This window comes from Coffea eugenioides, chromosome 6, assembly GCF_003713205.1.
Source record: "Coffea eugenioides isolate CCC68of chromosome 6, Ceug_1.0, whole genome shotgun sequence".
NCBI lineage: Eukaryota > Viridiplantae > Streptophyta > Magnoliopsida > Gentianales > Rubiaceae > Coffea > Coffea eugenioides.
Window position 1 is genome coordinate 11,237,573 of NC_040040.1, and position 12,944 is coordinate 11,250,516.

The 12,944-nt window shown below is 38.7% G+C and overlaps 2 protein-coding genes across 2 annotated transcripts; one reads left to right on the top strand and one right to left on the bottom strand.

Annotated features, from left to right (window-relative positions):
- The first annotated feature begins 290 nt into the window (after nt 1–290).
- Nucleotides 291–3,699, top strand: LOC113774891 (WD repeat-containing protein VIP3). The gene is made up of 2 exons (XM_027319542.1): nt 291–742; nt 2,934–3,699. Exons 1-2 carry the CDS (start codon nt 404–406, stop codon nt 3,543–3,545), a joined length of 951 nt encoding a protein of 316 aa, XP_027175343.1. The 5' UTR covers nt 291–403; the 3' UTR covers nt 3,546–3,699.
- Nucleotides 3,700–4,959: 1,260 nt separating this feature from the next.
- LOC113775231 (threonine synthase, chloroplastic) lies at nt 4,960–6,758 on the bottom strand. Its single transcript, XM_027320017.1, has one exon. It carries the CDS (start codon nt 6,588–6,590, stop codon nt 5,151–5,153), a length of 1,440 nt encoding a protein of 479 aa, XP_027175818.1. The 5' UTR covers nt 6,591–6,758; the 3' UTR covers nt 4,960–5,150.
- Between the last annotated feature and the right edge of the window lie 6,186 nt (nt 6,759–12,944).

Sequence of the window (12,944 nt, forward strand, 5' to 3'; positions counted from 1 at the left end):
CACGATTCACAATCTAGCTTAGTCAAGTTAAGCTTGAATTGAATAAGTGGAACAAAATACCATTGATAATTTTTTGATGTGATATATTTGAGAATAAAGGATGATTGAAAAATGAGTTGACGATGTGAACAAGTAAATGTTTGTAAATAATTCACTGTCTAAATAGACAGTGCCTAGAGTTTTTTTTTTTTTTTTATTTTATATAAAATCACTGCAGCACTGCATCTCGTCCGTCCATAACCTTTCTCTGCTTTCCTCAAAAAATAACCCAAAAAAATAAAAACCAAAACCCATCCTTCCTTTTCTTTCCAAAAGTTTCAATCCCAAACTAGCCCTTAAGCCTAGGGTTTAAGCCCGCCACTCCGACCAAATTCCACATAACGGCACCAGCAGCACCACCACTATGAAACTAACTTCACCCGTGATAATCGAGAACGCCCACGACGACTCCATATGGACGGCCACGTGGACACTAGCCCCAGAAGATTCTGCCCCTATCCTACTTACCGGATCGCTCGATGAAACCGTTCGGCTCTGGGACCACAAAAAGGACAGTTGCATCCGGACTAACACCGGCCACTGCCTCGGCGTTGTCTCCGTCGCCGCCAATCCCTCCTGCAGAATGGCAGCCTCCGCCTCCATTGATAGCTTTATTAGGGTTTTTGATGTTGCTTCCAATAATACCATTGCCACCCTTGAAGCTCCCCCTTCTGAAGTCTGGCAGTTGCAATTTAACCCTGAGGTAAAAAAAAAAAAAAAAAGAACGGCCCTGTTCTTTCGGAGTAGAAATTTTTTTAAAACTTATTTTGGATAATTATGCAAATAATCCAATTTATATTTTATGAAGTATTTTATTAGTTTACTGAATGGATAATGCTAAAGTTGGAGTAGGACCTAACTTTTCTTTTTTTATTATTATTATTTTGGAAAATGTGGTTTTTCGTTTGCCAATTTTTTTTTTTGATATAATGAGCATTTTTAGCTTAGAAAGTCTGCCTATAATGTTTTTAGTTCTCATAAAGCTGTGTCAGCTGTCAGAGTTTTGCTTGTAATTTTAGCTGATTGCAGGTAAAAAGGTGAATAGTACCAGAGTCGTATTCAGAACTTAAAAATGGGGATTCTAGGGCATGCGTGACAACTATTGAAAAATTTCAAATAGTTCAGGCATATGAATTTGAGGAAATTAACCATTATTAACATGTGAAACCGCAAATATAATGTATTACTTCACGTAGTGCAAGAATGTTCTGAAAGGTTCACCTTTTCTTGTTTTGAGGGAAATAAATGAATAGAGCAAAATCAGGTTTTATGCTGGTTTATAGCATTAAATGTTTCCACAAGAATTGACTTAAAAAAGAGAAAAGCCTGTGGAAGAGATTTAGATGAAGTGGAAATTGAGTCAGGAAGTTACCTACATGGCTCAACAACAATAATGCAATGAGGACTCTAGATTTCAGGGTACCTGTAAATTGGCTTTCTTTTGTACAGAGATTTCTGTCTAAGCTAGTTCATGCTTTCCATAGCCACATTACAGTTTTGTTTGTTCCTATATACACTTTGCAGTGTCGGCCTTCTCTTGCAGTAGTATTACTTTTGTTGATTTCGCTTATTGTCTTTAAACATGATTTCTGGCTAGCCAAAGCATATATATGTTGCATCTGCCTTTGGTATTATATGTCAATGTGTTTCAAGCTAATTTGAATTTGTTGGGCTACTCCCGGAACGATTATAAAGGCTGAAGAGTCTAACAAAGCATGCTAAAGAGCACTTCTTTTTCTCTGTCCCTTTGTGTGTGAAAGAGAAGGACAGATGAGTTTTAAAACAAAATGGAGCTTTTTATTAAGCAAGTGTAGCAACATCTAGATTTAACTGCTTGTTCCTGAATATTTGGCTATCATACTTTCTGTTAGTCTAACTTTTTGTTTCCCAAGTTTAGTGTAAGTAGACAACAGATCTTAGAAACTAGTGTTTTTTGTCACATTGGGGCTACCAAAGGCAACGTATATTTCCATATAATGTAGCCCACAAAACCTTTAGTATATCATTTTTTTTTTCCAGTTCTCTTAAGAAGAAGAAAACTCATTGTAGTCTCATGTAATGGCATTTTAAAGAAAGAAGTTCATATGTTCTGCTTGTTACCTGCTTTTGCTAATTTATGCATGTGATATATGCATTCTTCGTATGTGTGGACTATAAGAATTTGAGGTTTTGCTTTCTCCTCTGATGGCTAGTATTAGACATTGCAACATTAAACAAACTTACTTTCTTGTCAGTTATGGTTTGCTTGTCGTCTTTTTGACCTTTGAGTAATGTCTTTATGTTGAATCCATAGTTACATTGCTTGCATTATCATCTTAGCTGCTGCCATTTCCTTGGGTCTGACTAATAGTTGAGTAATTTGTTTTATATTTGGCTATTTAAATACTCAAAAGGAAGTAAACTTGGCGCCAAGTTAGTGCATTATAGGACATTTGATAGCCCAATTACTGTGGCTACACCTGGAGAACCCTTTTAGCAGCTTTTTGAACTTCGTGACCTTTAGGAAAAGATTCTTCATGCCATGATTTGGCTATTGTAACCAATTGTCATAATATGGCAAGATGTTGCCACTGGGTGGATGTTAATGTGGGGGGATATTAAGTGGATCATTTTCATTGATTGATTTCTTTCTTTTAGCTGCTATTTGTTACAAACTCAAGGTCATATTTCTTTAAATTCACGGCACATTCAAGACTCGTGAGTATTATTTGCTTTCTTCAAATGTTTGGGTTTTTCCTTTCCGTCCTTGGTCCTTTTTTCTGTTTGCCATTGTACCTTGCTAGCAATTCCATGAATGTACCATCAGTTGCTGCCTTAAGATGTTTATCAGTTGTTGCTTTCTTAACAAGCACCAGGATCACTTAGCTTTGCACCGTTTCTCCTTGCATCTTCAGGGTACAATCTTAGCTGCAGCTGGAGGTGGCAGTGCCTCAGTCAAGCTGTGGGATACAGTTAAATGGAAGGAGATAGCTACATTGTCAATCCCTCGTCCCGAAGGTTTGAAGCCGTCTGATAAAAGTGGCAACAAGAAGTTTGTTCTGTCAGTTGCCTGGAGCCTTGATGGAAGACACGTTGCTTGTGGTTCAATGGATGGAACCATCTCTGTTTTTGATGTAACACGAGCCAAATTTCTACATCACCTGGAAGGTCATTGCATGCCTGTTCGCTCCCTTGTATATTCACGTGTTGATTCTAGGGTACTATTCTCTGCTTCAGATGATGGCCATGTGCACGTGTATGATACTGAGGGGAAAACCTTGATAAGTACCATGTCGGGTCATTCAAGCTGGGTGTTAAGTTTGGATGCTTCTCCGGATGGAGCAGCAATTGCAACAGGCTCAAGTGACAAGACGGTTAGGCTGTGGGATTTGAAGATGAGAGCGGCTACACAGATACTTTCGAACCACAATGATCAGGTTTGGGCGGTTGCATTTGGACCACCAGGGTCCTCTCTGCTTGCAAGTGTATCTGATGACAAATGCATAGCATTTTATCAGTACTCTTGAGAATTGATTTTGCTCAAAGCACGGAGGATTAAAGCTTTATGTTAGTTGTTGAGTCCGCTCCACGTCGCTTGCTGTGATGATCAGATTGTATCATTAAACATATAGTTTGATATCCCAAAATTTTAGCTAACAAAATACAAATTCACTTGTGCAACCCGCGTAGCATCTCTTTCATTTATGCCTCGGCAACTAAGCGCCTTAATTCTGTCCTCGAATTTAGCCCCAATTGTTTTGCCATTGGGACGGGATAACAAGATAAACCCGTCATACAAAGAACGGCACTAGTCAAATTCTTGCATTTCTTTTAACGTAATTTGGGAACTTTGATATGTCATAAGCAATCGGGTTAGAGTAAATTTAGCGTCAATTATGCTTGCTTACCTTCATTATTTGGACCAATTGAAACTCGTGCAACCGAAAATTACCGTCTGCAAATTTCCAACTCAACGAGTTTCAAGCAGTGCCCCGCCAACAAAGGAAAGCCACATCTATTTAATTTCACAAATCACACCCCACTTCTTAGCTCTTGTTTCCTACAGTTGTATAATCGCTCCGCAACAGCTGTCCCTCCACAATATCCCAAACACAGCGGAATGTCACATTGGATGCCTGTTCTTTACCTTAAAAGACAGGACTTCCGCAAAGCTTTAAGACCGAATATGCTATTGCTGGGTCCTTTCTCATTAAAGAATTCCACAGTATGGTCCTTATCTACTAGTAGTCGCTACGAAAGACAGCATGCACGTGAAAAATATGTACCAAAAAAAAAAAGGAATTCCGCGTTATGGTCCTTTTTTTTTTTTTTTTGCAGCCTATTTTATATTTACTCCTACTCTTACTTTAACTTATTTCTAATGGAGGGCTTAACTGGGCCAATGAGAGGACCTAACTGGGCCAATGAGAGGACCGACGGGAATTGAACCACTATCGGATCAGACGAATGCACAATATATCTATCTGAATTTTTTAGAAAGTCATTTACTGTAGTATTTAGCGAGAGGCAATATTTGAACCTGGTGGTGATCGATACAACTAGTAGTAACTACGAAGGACAGCATGCACCGCAAATGCATTGTCCGTCAGCTTACTACGATCCTTGGGTGCAGCCTTTCACTAGCACATAGTGCTAAACCATTTGACTACAGATCAAAGTGCAGATCTCTAAATAAGTCGCTACAAATCTCCAAACAAAAATTTCAGTTTAGTGTCCGTAGACTGGATTAAGAACAAATTAAACTATCCACCCCGCCATTATTCTATTAAACGTTTTGGTCGTTCAAAGGGCCAAAGTTGACAAGTCATAAGCAGAAAAATACTTCATTTTGTTCCATCTTGACCGGCTGCCGGAACAACTTTTTGAATTTTGCAAGAGCTTTAACGTATACTGGTAGGATTAATCCATACCAATTAAACCCCAAAAAAAATGGAATCTGCAAAAAACCGAAGTAGATACCACATAGAATGTCACCATCAACGCCACAATTTACCGTACTAAACTTCACATATTTAATATCTCACATATTAAAAGTCCATTAATCAGAGAAACTGTACCACACTAGTTCAGAACTAGGAGGAAAAACAAATGACACGCATATCCTACTCCTACTAAGAAGCTCTACTATCTAAGTAGTTCTTCAAAACATCCATGACAGCCCCAAAATCAGATTTCACTTGCACTGGAGGATTCGCTAAACGGCAAGACATGTCTTTGATCTGTCTAGAGTGATAATCAATCTTGGACTGAGTAAATTTCAAACCGTGAGCAGTACTCACCACAACAGTTCTGTCGGTCGGACCAATAATTCCACTCTTCCTAAGCTTTGTCAAAGCTGTTAATGCAACTCCAGTGTGCGGACAAATAAACATCCCAGTAGAATCAGCCAAAGCCATAGCATCCATCAATTCCTCCTCGGTAGCCTCCTCCACAATCCCATTTGAATTCTTCAAAGCAAAAACAGCTCTGTCAATCGAAACAGGGTCGCCAATTTGTATAGCAGAAGCAAAAGTGGTGCTAGCCCTCACTGGCTGAAACTCCTGCCACCCTGATTTATAATACAAATACAAAGGATTTGCATTTGCAGCTTGTGCACAGACAAGCCTAGGAATTCGATCAACCAACCCCAATTCTTGGCACATGTTGAACCCTTTATAGAATGCATAGATATTCCCTAAATTCCCGCCGGGAACTATTACCCAATCAGGCACTTCCCAGTCAAACTGCTGCAGAATTTCAATGGCAGCCGTTTTTTGTCCTTCCAGCCTCAAACTATTCAATGAATTCGCCAAGTATATAGGTAACTCTGAGGTGACTTGACGTATCAGTTTCATGCATCCATCGAAATCAGTATCAATACTGAGCACAAATGCACCATTTGCTATGGGCTGAACCAACTGCGCCATGGAAATCTTGTTAGCTGGCAGAAAAACAATGGACGGAATATTCGCAGCCGCGCAATAAGCCGATAAAGCCGCCGAGGTGTCGCCGGTGGAAGCACAGCCCACCCCAACCAAAGGACGTTTCATTTTTCGTAACCTGTTCACTTGACTAACCAAAACTGTCATGCCCAGATCCTTAAAGCTGCCCGTGTGGCTAATCCCGCAATGCTTCACCCACAAATCATACATATCTAGATGTACTTTTCCAAACCGCTCAGCCCAGAAAAGATTGGTATTTCCCTCGAATGCACTGACAATATCATCGTCTGAAATTTCAGGCAAAACCCACTCTTTCTTGGACCAGACACCCGAACCGTAAGGCCACGTGGTTTTGCCAACGCGGGAGTCAAACAAAGACCTCCAGTATTGACCGTCGAATTGTTTCAGGGCGGCCATGTCATGCTGCACATCAAGAAGGCTGCCGGTGCGGCTGCGGTAGACGATTTCATCGAGGGAGTAGGATTCTGCGGTAGGGGAAGAGTCAGAGCTGGAGGTGATGGCAGTGAAGGGGACGTACTTGGCAGAGAAGCTGAGGGACGTACTTGGAGGTGACGGGGCAGCGGTTGTGGGTTTGGGGAGGAATGAATTGAACAGTGGTGAAGAAGCCATGTCATTTAGATGCCCCAGTTTAGTGCTTAAGGAGGAGAGCCGATTTTGGGTAGTTGTGGGCTGAATTCGGCTTTGTTAAGAGGGTGGCAAGTGGCGGTTATGGGTTGGGGAGGAGGAGGAACTGAGAGCTGGTGGGGTCAGTGAGAGGGGGATTCGGAAGACTTTTTTGTTTTTGTTTTTGTTTTTTTTTTGTTTGATAATTGGAATGTAGCCTTTTTATTGTGGCAGATGAAGACTTGCATGCAACCCTTGCTTTTTATCTTGTCATTCCTTTGTCCGAGGTATGATAGCGGCATAGTTTACACGTGTCATCTATATCTTCCGAGCCATGCTGGAGGCAGGTTTCACACTTGTCATCCTGTATGGACCAGGGAGTTGGACGGCCTTTCATTCTTTTAGGACTTCTATACTGATATTCAGTGCCTCAAAAATAGTAGTAGTGTAGTATATATGCCAAATAACCAGAGACGACGAACAAATGAGAACGGGACGAATGACTTCTCGAGGCTAGACACGAAACAAAGCTGGGAGTTGACCTTTTTTTGTCGATAGCATTTTCTCAGCGATGGGAAACTTTCCGATAAATCTCTCATACATCAACGAACTAGAAAAGGTACTTATGTAGGGTAAAAAAAAAATTTAGCCGTCATTAAATTATTATCCGTATCAACTTTTGACTATCAAATAATTTTTTATCATAAATTAGCTACCATATTAACTAATCAGCACCCTCACTGTTATTTTGTCGAATTTTGCTCTTAATTTATAAAATAATCAGAATTGTGCTTTGACCAAAAAAAATACCAGTGGTGGACAAACATACTCTTACATTTTGACATATGTTCTGATTATTATGTAAATTAAGAACAATAATCGAAGAAATGATCACGGGTATATTAATTAATTAGTTTAGCAGTTAATTTGTGATGAAATATTGTTTAATAATCAAAAGTCGACATGAACAATAATTTAATGGGCGTTGAGATTTTTTGCCCGTTTATATAAGACCATTAACTGACAAAATTCCATAAATAGTAAACTATCAAATCATACTAATAATAAAAAATCACAATTAAATAACAATGAAATAAGTAGTTTTTAAACAAATAAACTAGTCCTATAAAGACTTGGTTTAAACATCCTACAAACCGCGAATGTATTAATCGTACCATGCCCCATTTTGATGCTATATTCGTTTTATTCAAACCAATGGAGCTAGATTCATCTATAGGATAACCGTGCCGTGTCATATTACTATAAAGCTAGACTTGTTTATAAGGAGCTAGATTCAGTTGTAGAAATTTTTTTTATTATTATGATTATTAAATTTGTTCGTAGGAATTACTTACAGCGGAATTATTGTGCTTATAAACCTAGAATTAAGTTTGTTTGGATACCATTATTATTCCAAATAATATTTCGCTTGCATCATAAACACATTTTCCAACTCACCTTTTTATATTTCCAGTCAACTTTTTATCTCACATACATCACATCACAAAAAGTGTTACGGTAATTATTCCAAATAATATTTCAAATAACACTCTATCCAAATAAGGAAACAGAGACAATTAAGAAACGTTATTCAACCATTCAATATTCTCACCAATTGGCATGCTGCACCGTAAAAGGAAATAGAGCAAGAACAATCGCTAAAATTTTGTACGAAATTGAGCGACAGGACATTTTCCTGCTCCATTACTTTTTTTCTCTCATTTTCTTAAGCGAACTCAAGAATGCGTAAAGAAATCTAATCCTCGAGCAATCTTCAAAAGCCGGCAACTTTTGAAGGCACTCGAGGGACTTATCTACCCATCCCTAAACCCCCCAGTACTGATGTGGGAAAGAAACCCCCACAGGGGCAAGTCCAACTGGGCGGCCTCTACTAGGCCCTAACTAGGAACCCACCAACCCCCGTATGGCACCCCCATAATTGTTTTTTTTCTCTCATTTTCTTAAGAGAACTCAATAATGCGTAAAGAAACCTAATCCTTGAGCAACCTTCAAAAGCCGGCAACTTTTGAAGGCACCCGAGGGACTTATCTACCCATCCCTAAATCCCCCAGTATCGATGTGGGAAAGAAGCCCCCACAGGGGCAAGTCCTGCTCCATTACTTGGTTCGGCAAATTTTTTTTTCTCTTGCCTTTGTGGGGCAGAATGATGATGTCCAGTTTAGGACAGCCAAGTCATGATTGCTGGGCATTTAATCCAAAGGTTACAAGTAAGAGGAGAAGGGAAAAAAAAAAAAAAAGAGTTTCCAAGCTTGTTAATCCTCCATACGTGCATTTGCCTTGGACATAATTAAGGCTGACTAGTCAGTTCAAAGAGTACTAGGTTTTGGGACCCCACATTATTGGAGCGAGATATGGTTGATATCAATCCACCTGTAGGGCAGAGCAACTGAGAATCTTTTCCTGATAGTACTAATAAGTTACTAACTTATTATGACAAAATTTTTTTCACGGTAAGTTGGCAGAATCTACCAGCTATCGCAAGTTATTCTGCGAATAGGATTGATACGAAATATATAACATAAGCCTTGTCCAAAAAAAAAATGCCATACAGCTTGAGTAGTACTACTCTACGAGAATGTCAAATCTGTCATGTACATCCACAATCTTTCTCATCATACAATTATTCTGATGATCTCTTACATTGGTTGGACCAATGATTTAGCATCCAAGCTCCCAGTTATACAATCTTCTCATTATTCGTTCTGTTATTTTCTCTGCGAGGTTACATGCGGATCTGTGGCAGAAATATGCATTGGAAGGCTTTAAACTTTTTTTTTTTTGCTTTTCCATGTCTCCTCTCGTATGTTTGATGGCACAAAGTTAGGTAGTTTAACATCACCCGAGCTTCGACCGAAGATCATTCTCGTGGTTTGTTTGAAATTCCTTTGGGTGATTTGTTTCTTTACTCTCAAGCTCGGCCAAATGCCAGCTTACACCGAAAACATATTTAACTTTGTTTGGATGGGAGTGTTTTTTAAAAATTAATTTTTTAAATATAATAAAAAATTTTAAAAAGTACTCTAAAAAGTAATCTAAAAATTAGTTTAAATTTTTTAAAATTTTAAAAAAATCTCAAAATATATTTTAGAAACTCTTCTACTCTTAAATATCCCAAAATATAATCTAAAAACTCTGCTACAGCAAAATTTTTCAAAAGCACCCCTAAAAACAGCTAATTCTATATTTAGGTCAATGTTTCCTGTGAATTTTTATTTTGGGTACTTGCTAATGTTCCATTCCAACTCAATAATGGAAATGGAGTAGAGTAAGCAAATTAAATGAGATCCGAGGCCCAATTCAAAACGATTTGTATACTTTTTACTTCATTTGGTGTAAATTGTTCTAGTTTTGGTGTAATAGTGTATTGTACACCAACTAAGGGCCTGTTTGGAAGCCAGGTTTTTAAACAAGTTTTTTACCAACTAATTTTTTAACAACTTTTGCTTCAGAAACCCCAAAAAACTTATTCAAAGTTTTTAACCTACAGACTTCAAAAATACACAAAAAACTTTCCCTTCAATTTTTCTTCTTTTTCCTCCCCCACCCAACCCACCATATCCTTCGCCGCTGGCCACCACCTCCACCACCGCTTCCGGCGCCGGTCACTATTCCGGCCGCCAGTTCCTGCCTTCCGCTTTTTTTTTTCTCGCTCCCTCACCCCCTCTCCTCCCTCTCCCCTTCCCCTTTGACCGATCTGTTGGTGCCCTTCTGAAAAATTTTTTCTTTTTTTTTCTCCCTCCCCTCCCCTCTTCGCCTCTGCCTCCCCCGCCACCCTGCCTCCCCCTTTGACTGATCTGGTCGCGCGACCAGATCGCAAAGGAGGAGAGAAGAGGAGAAGGGGAGGGGCGGCTGGGGAAGGAAGGGGAGGGGGAGGGGCGCGACTAGATCGCGTCTCGAAGGGGGAGAGGGAGGATGGCGGGGGAGGGGAGGAGAGAGGGAGGGGAGGGGCGGCGGGGGATGGAAGGGGAAGGGGAGAGGGATAGGGAGAAGAGGGATGGCGGGGAAGGGAGAGGGGAAGAGAAAAAGCAAAAAAAAAAAAAAAAAAAAGGTGGCGGGGGAGGGAAGGGGAAGGGGAGAGGGAGAAGAGAGATGGCGGTGGAGGGAGAGAGAGGGGTGGCTGCCATGGGAGAGAAAAAAAGCAAAAAAAAAAAAGACAGAAAGAAAGTTGCTGCCATGGAAGTCTCCGGGAGAGGGAAGGGGGGAAGGAAAAGAAGAGGGAAAGGAGGAAGGAAAAGAAAAAAGAAAGAGAAAAAAAAAGGAAAATGAAAAGGAAAAAAACTTTTTATCTTACAAAAGTTTGTTTACAACTTCTACAGTGATTTACAGTAAAGTTTTATACAAACACCCACAAAGCTCACCTTCCAAACAGGCCCTAAGTTGTATGAATTGATAAATTTATACTCAATTTTGTACGTGTTTATACTAAAAGTTGTAAGAATCATATCAATCAAATTCAACTTATGAGGCCATATCCAATTAGACACTCACCCTATGCTGGTATCTGTGGTCTTAGTAATCGTAGTATTGCGTATATTTGCACATGTTTTTGATGCACTGAATACTCTAAGTGGCCTAATTTTGAATAGCTGCATGTATCATGAGATACAAGGTAGAAGGAGGAATGGATTGAATGATATAAGGGTAGGAAATATAAATGAGAGATTTCGACTTCAAACAGCTGCCATCCATACTAAAATACTGTTTAATATGACAATTTCCAATTCTTCCCAAACTCCATATAATTTGTTGATGTACACGAATTTAATTAATTGAAAGATTTCTCAAACAAGTTATAAGTAGAATTCCCTGTGACTTACCTATACATTTCATACTTGCTTTATTTTCAAGGGATACCTGTACATAGTTTTCGAGATTAACTATAATTTAGACACAAAAAATAAGAGTGCTATGGTAGTTTAACGATTCATTAGCCCTTTTCACAAGATTTCGATTCTCCAATTTAGTCGAATAATCGGTGAAAAACTGAGTGCATTAAGACACTAAAGTGCATGAGTGACGAGGCCGTATTTCAAATGAAAAGTTAAAATGCACTAGACAGTAATTTCAAAATCATTTTCTCGCACATATAACGACCCCATTTAGAGAAGCTAATGGATCAAGTCGACTTGATAAACTTTTGTCAAGCGCAGAATTTGCTAGGACTAATTTCTATGCTGTAAGCTATTCAGCTAATGAAAATCATCCTCCACCACACAGGAAACGCTTTCTTTCAAAACGGACTAACGTATAACAATGAGATGATTCAAAATCATTTTCTTGCACATGTAACAACCCCATTTAGACAAACTAATGAATCGCGTCAAATTTAACTTGAAAAACTTTTGTCCGGTTAGCAATTTGCTAATTTCTAAACACAACAGTCTTGTTGTTTCTATTTCTCCTTTAAACAGTATACAATGAAAAGGAAAGAGTTCAAACAAGATAAAGAAAAGACTTCAATCTCCGGAATCTGTCACCGACCAACCTAACTCACTCAGCAAACGAACATCAAAAGACAAATTAAGCAACTCCACTTGTGAATTGTGAATCATGAAGGTTTCCACTCCGGCGGTCTGGCCTCCGTTCTCCCACCCACCCCACGTCACACCAGCAGTCAAGCGCCCAAAAATGAAAAAGCAGAGAAGAGAAGAGAAGAAAAGAAAAGGTGGGCTTTGTGCGTTATTTTTAAAACGTAGACGTTTAATTGGCAAGTTTTGAAGGTCTTGTTGTCGCATTGAATCCTGCCTCCCTCAGAATTATCTCAAAATCAAAAATCGTTATGCTGTCATGTGAAACATCACATTTAGGTGCTATAAAAACACTTCCTATTTATTATCCGTTTGAATTAGCTATTTTTCGGGGTGTTTTTGAAAAATATTACTATAGCAGTGTATATGCAAAACTTTTACTATAAATATTTTTTGAAATATTTGACATATTATACGAATGAAATGTTTTGTGAATTATTTTTATTTGTGTATTACTATAACATTATAGTTGAAAAACTTGTTTTTTTTTTTAAAAAAAATGGCCAATCCAAACAAAAGTATTTGAATTAATTAGTGAACTGTTTTTTTTATTTTTATTTTTGGGGTAAGGTACACACTAAGGTAAACAAGAATTTTAGCAAGTTACGAAACAACTTGTATGCTCAAACCTGATTGGTTCACGGCAAAGTCAATATTGGCTTCATTCTTAAAATTTCTTATTTTTTAAGTCCTAGTCAATCCAATAAAAAGAAAAGAAGTCCTAACCAATTTTATGAGTGATATTCCATGAGCATCCAAGAAAATATGTGGGGTAAGAAGATATATGTTTAGGAAGATTTGGGTGTGTCTT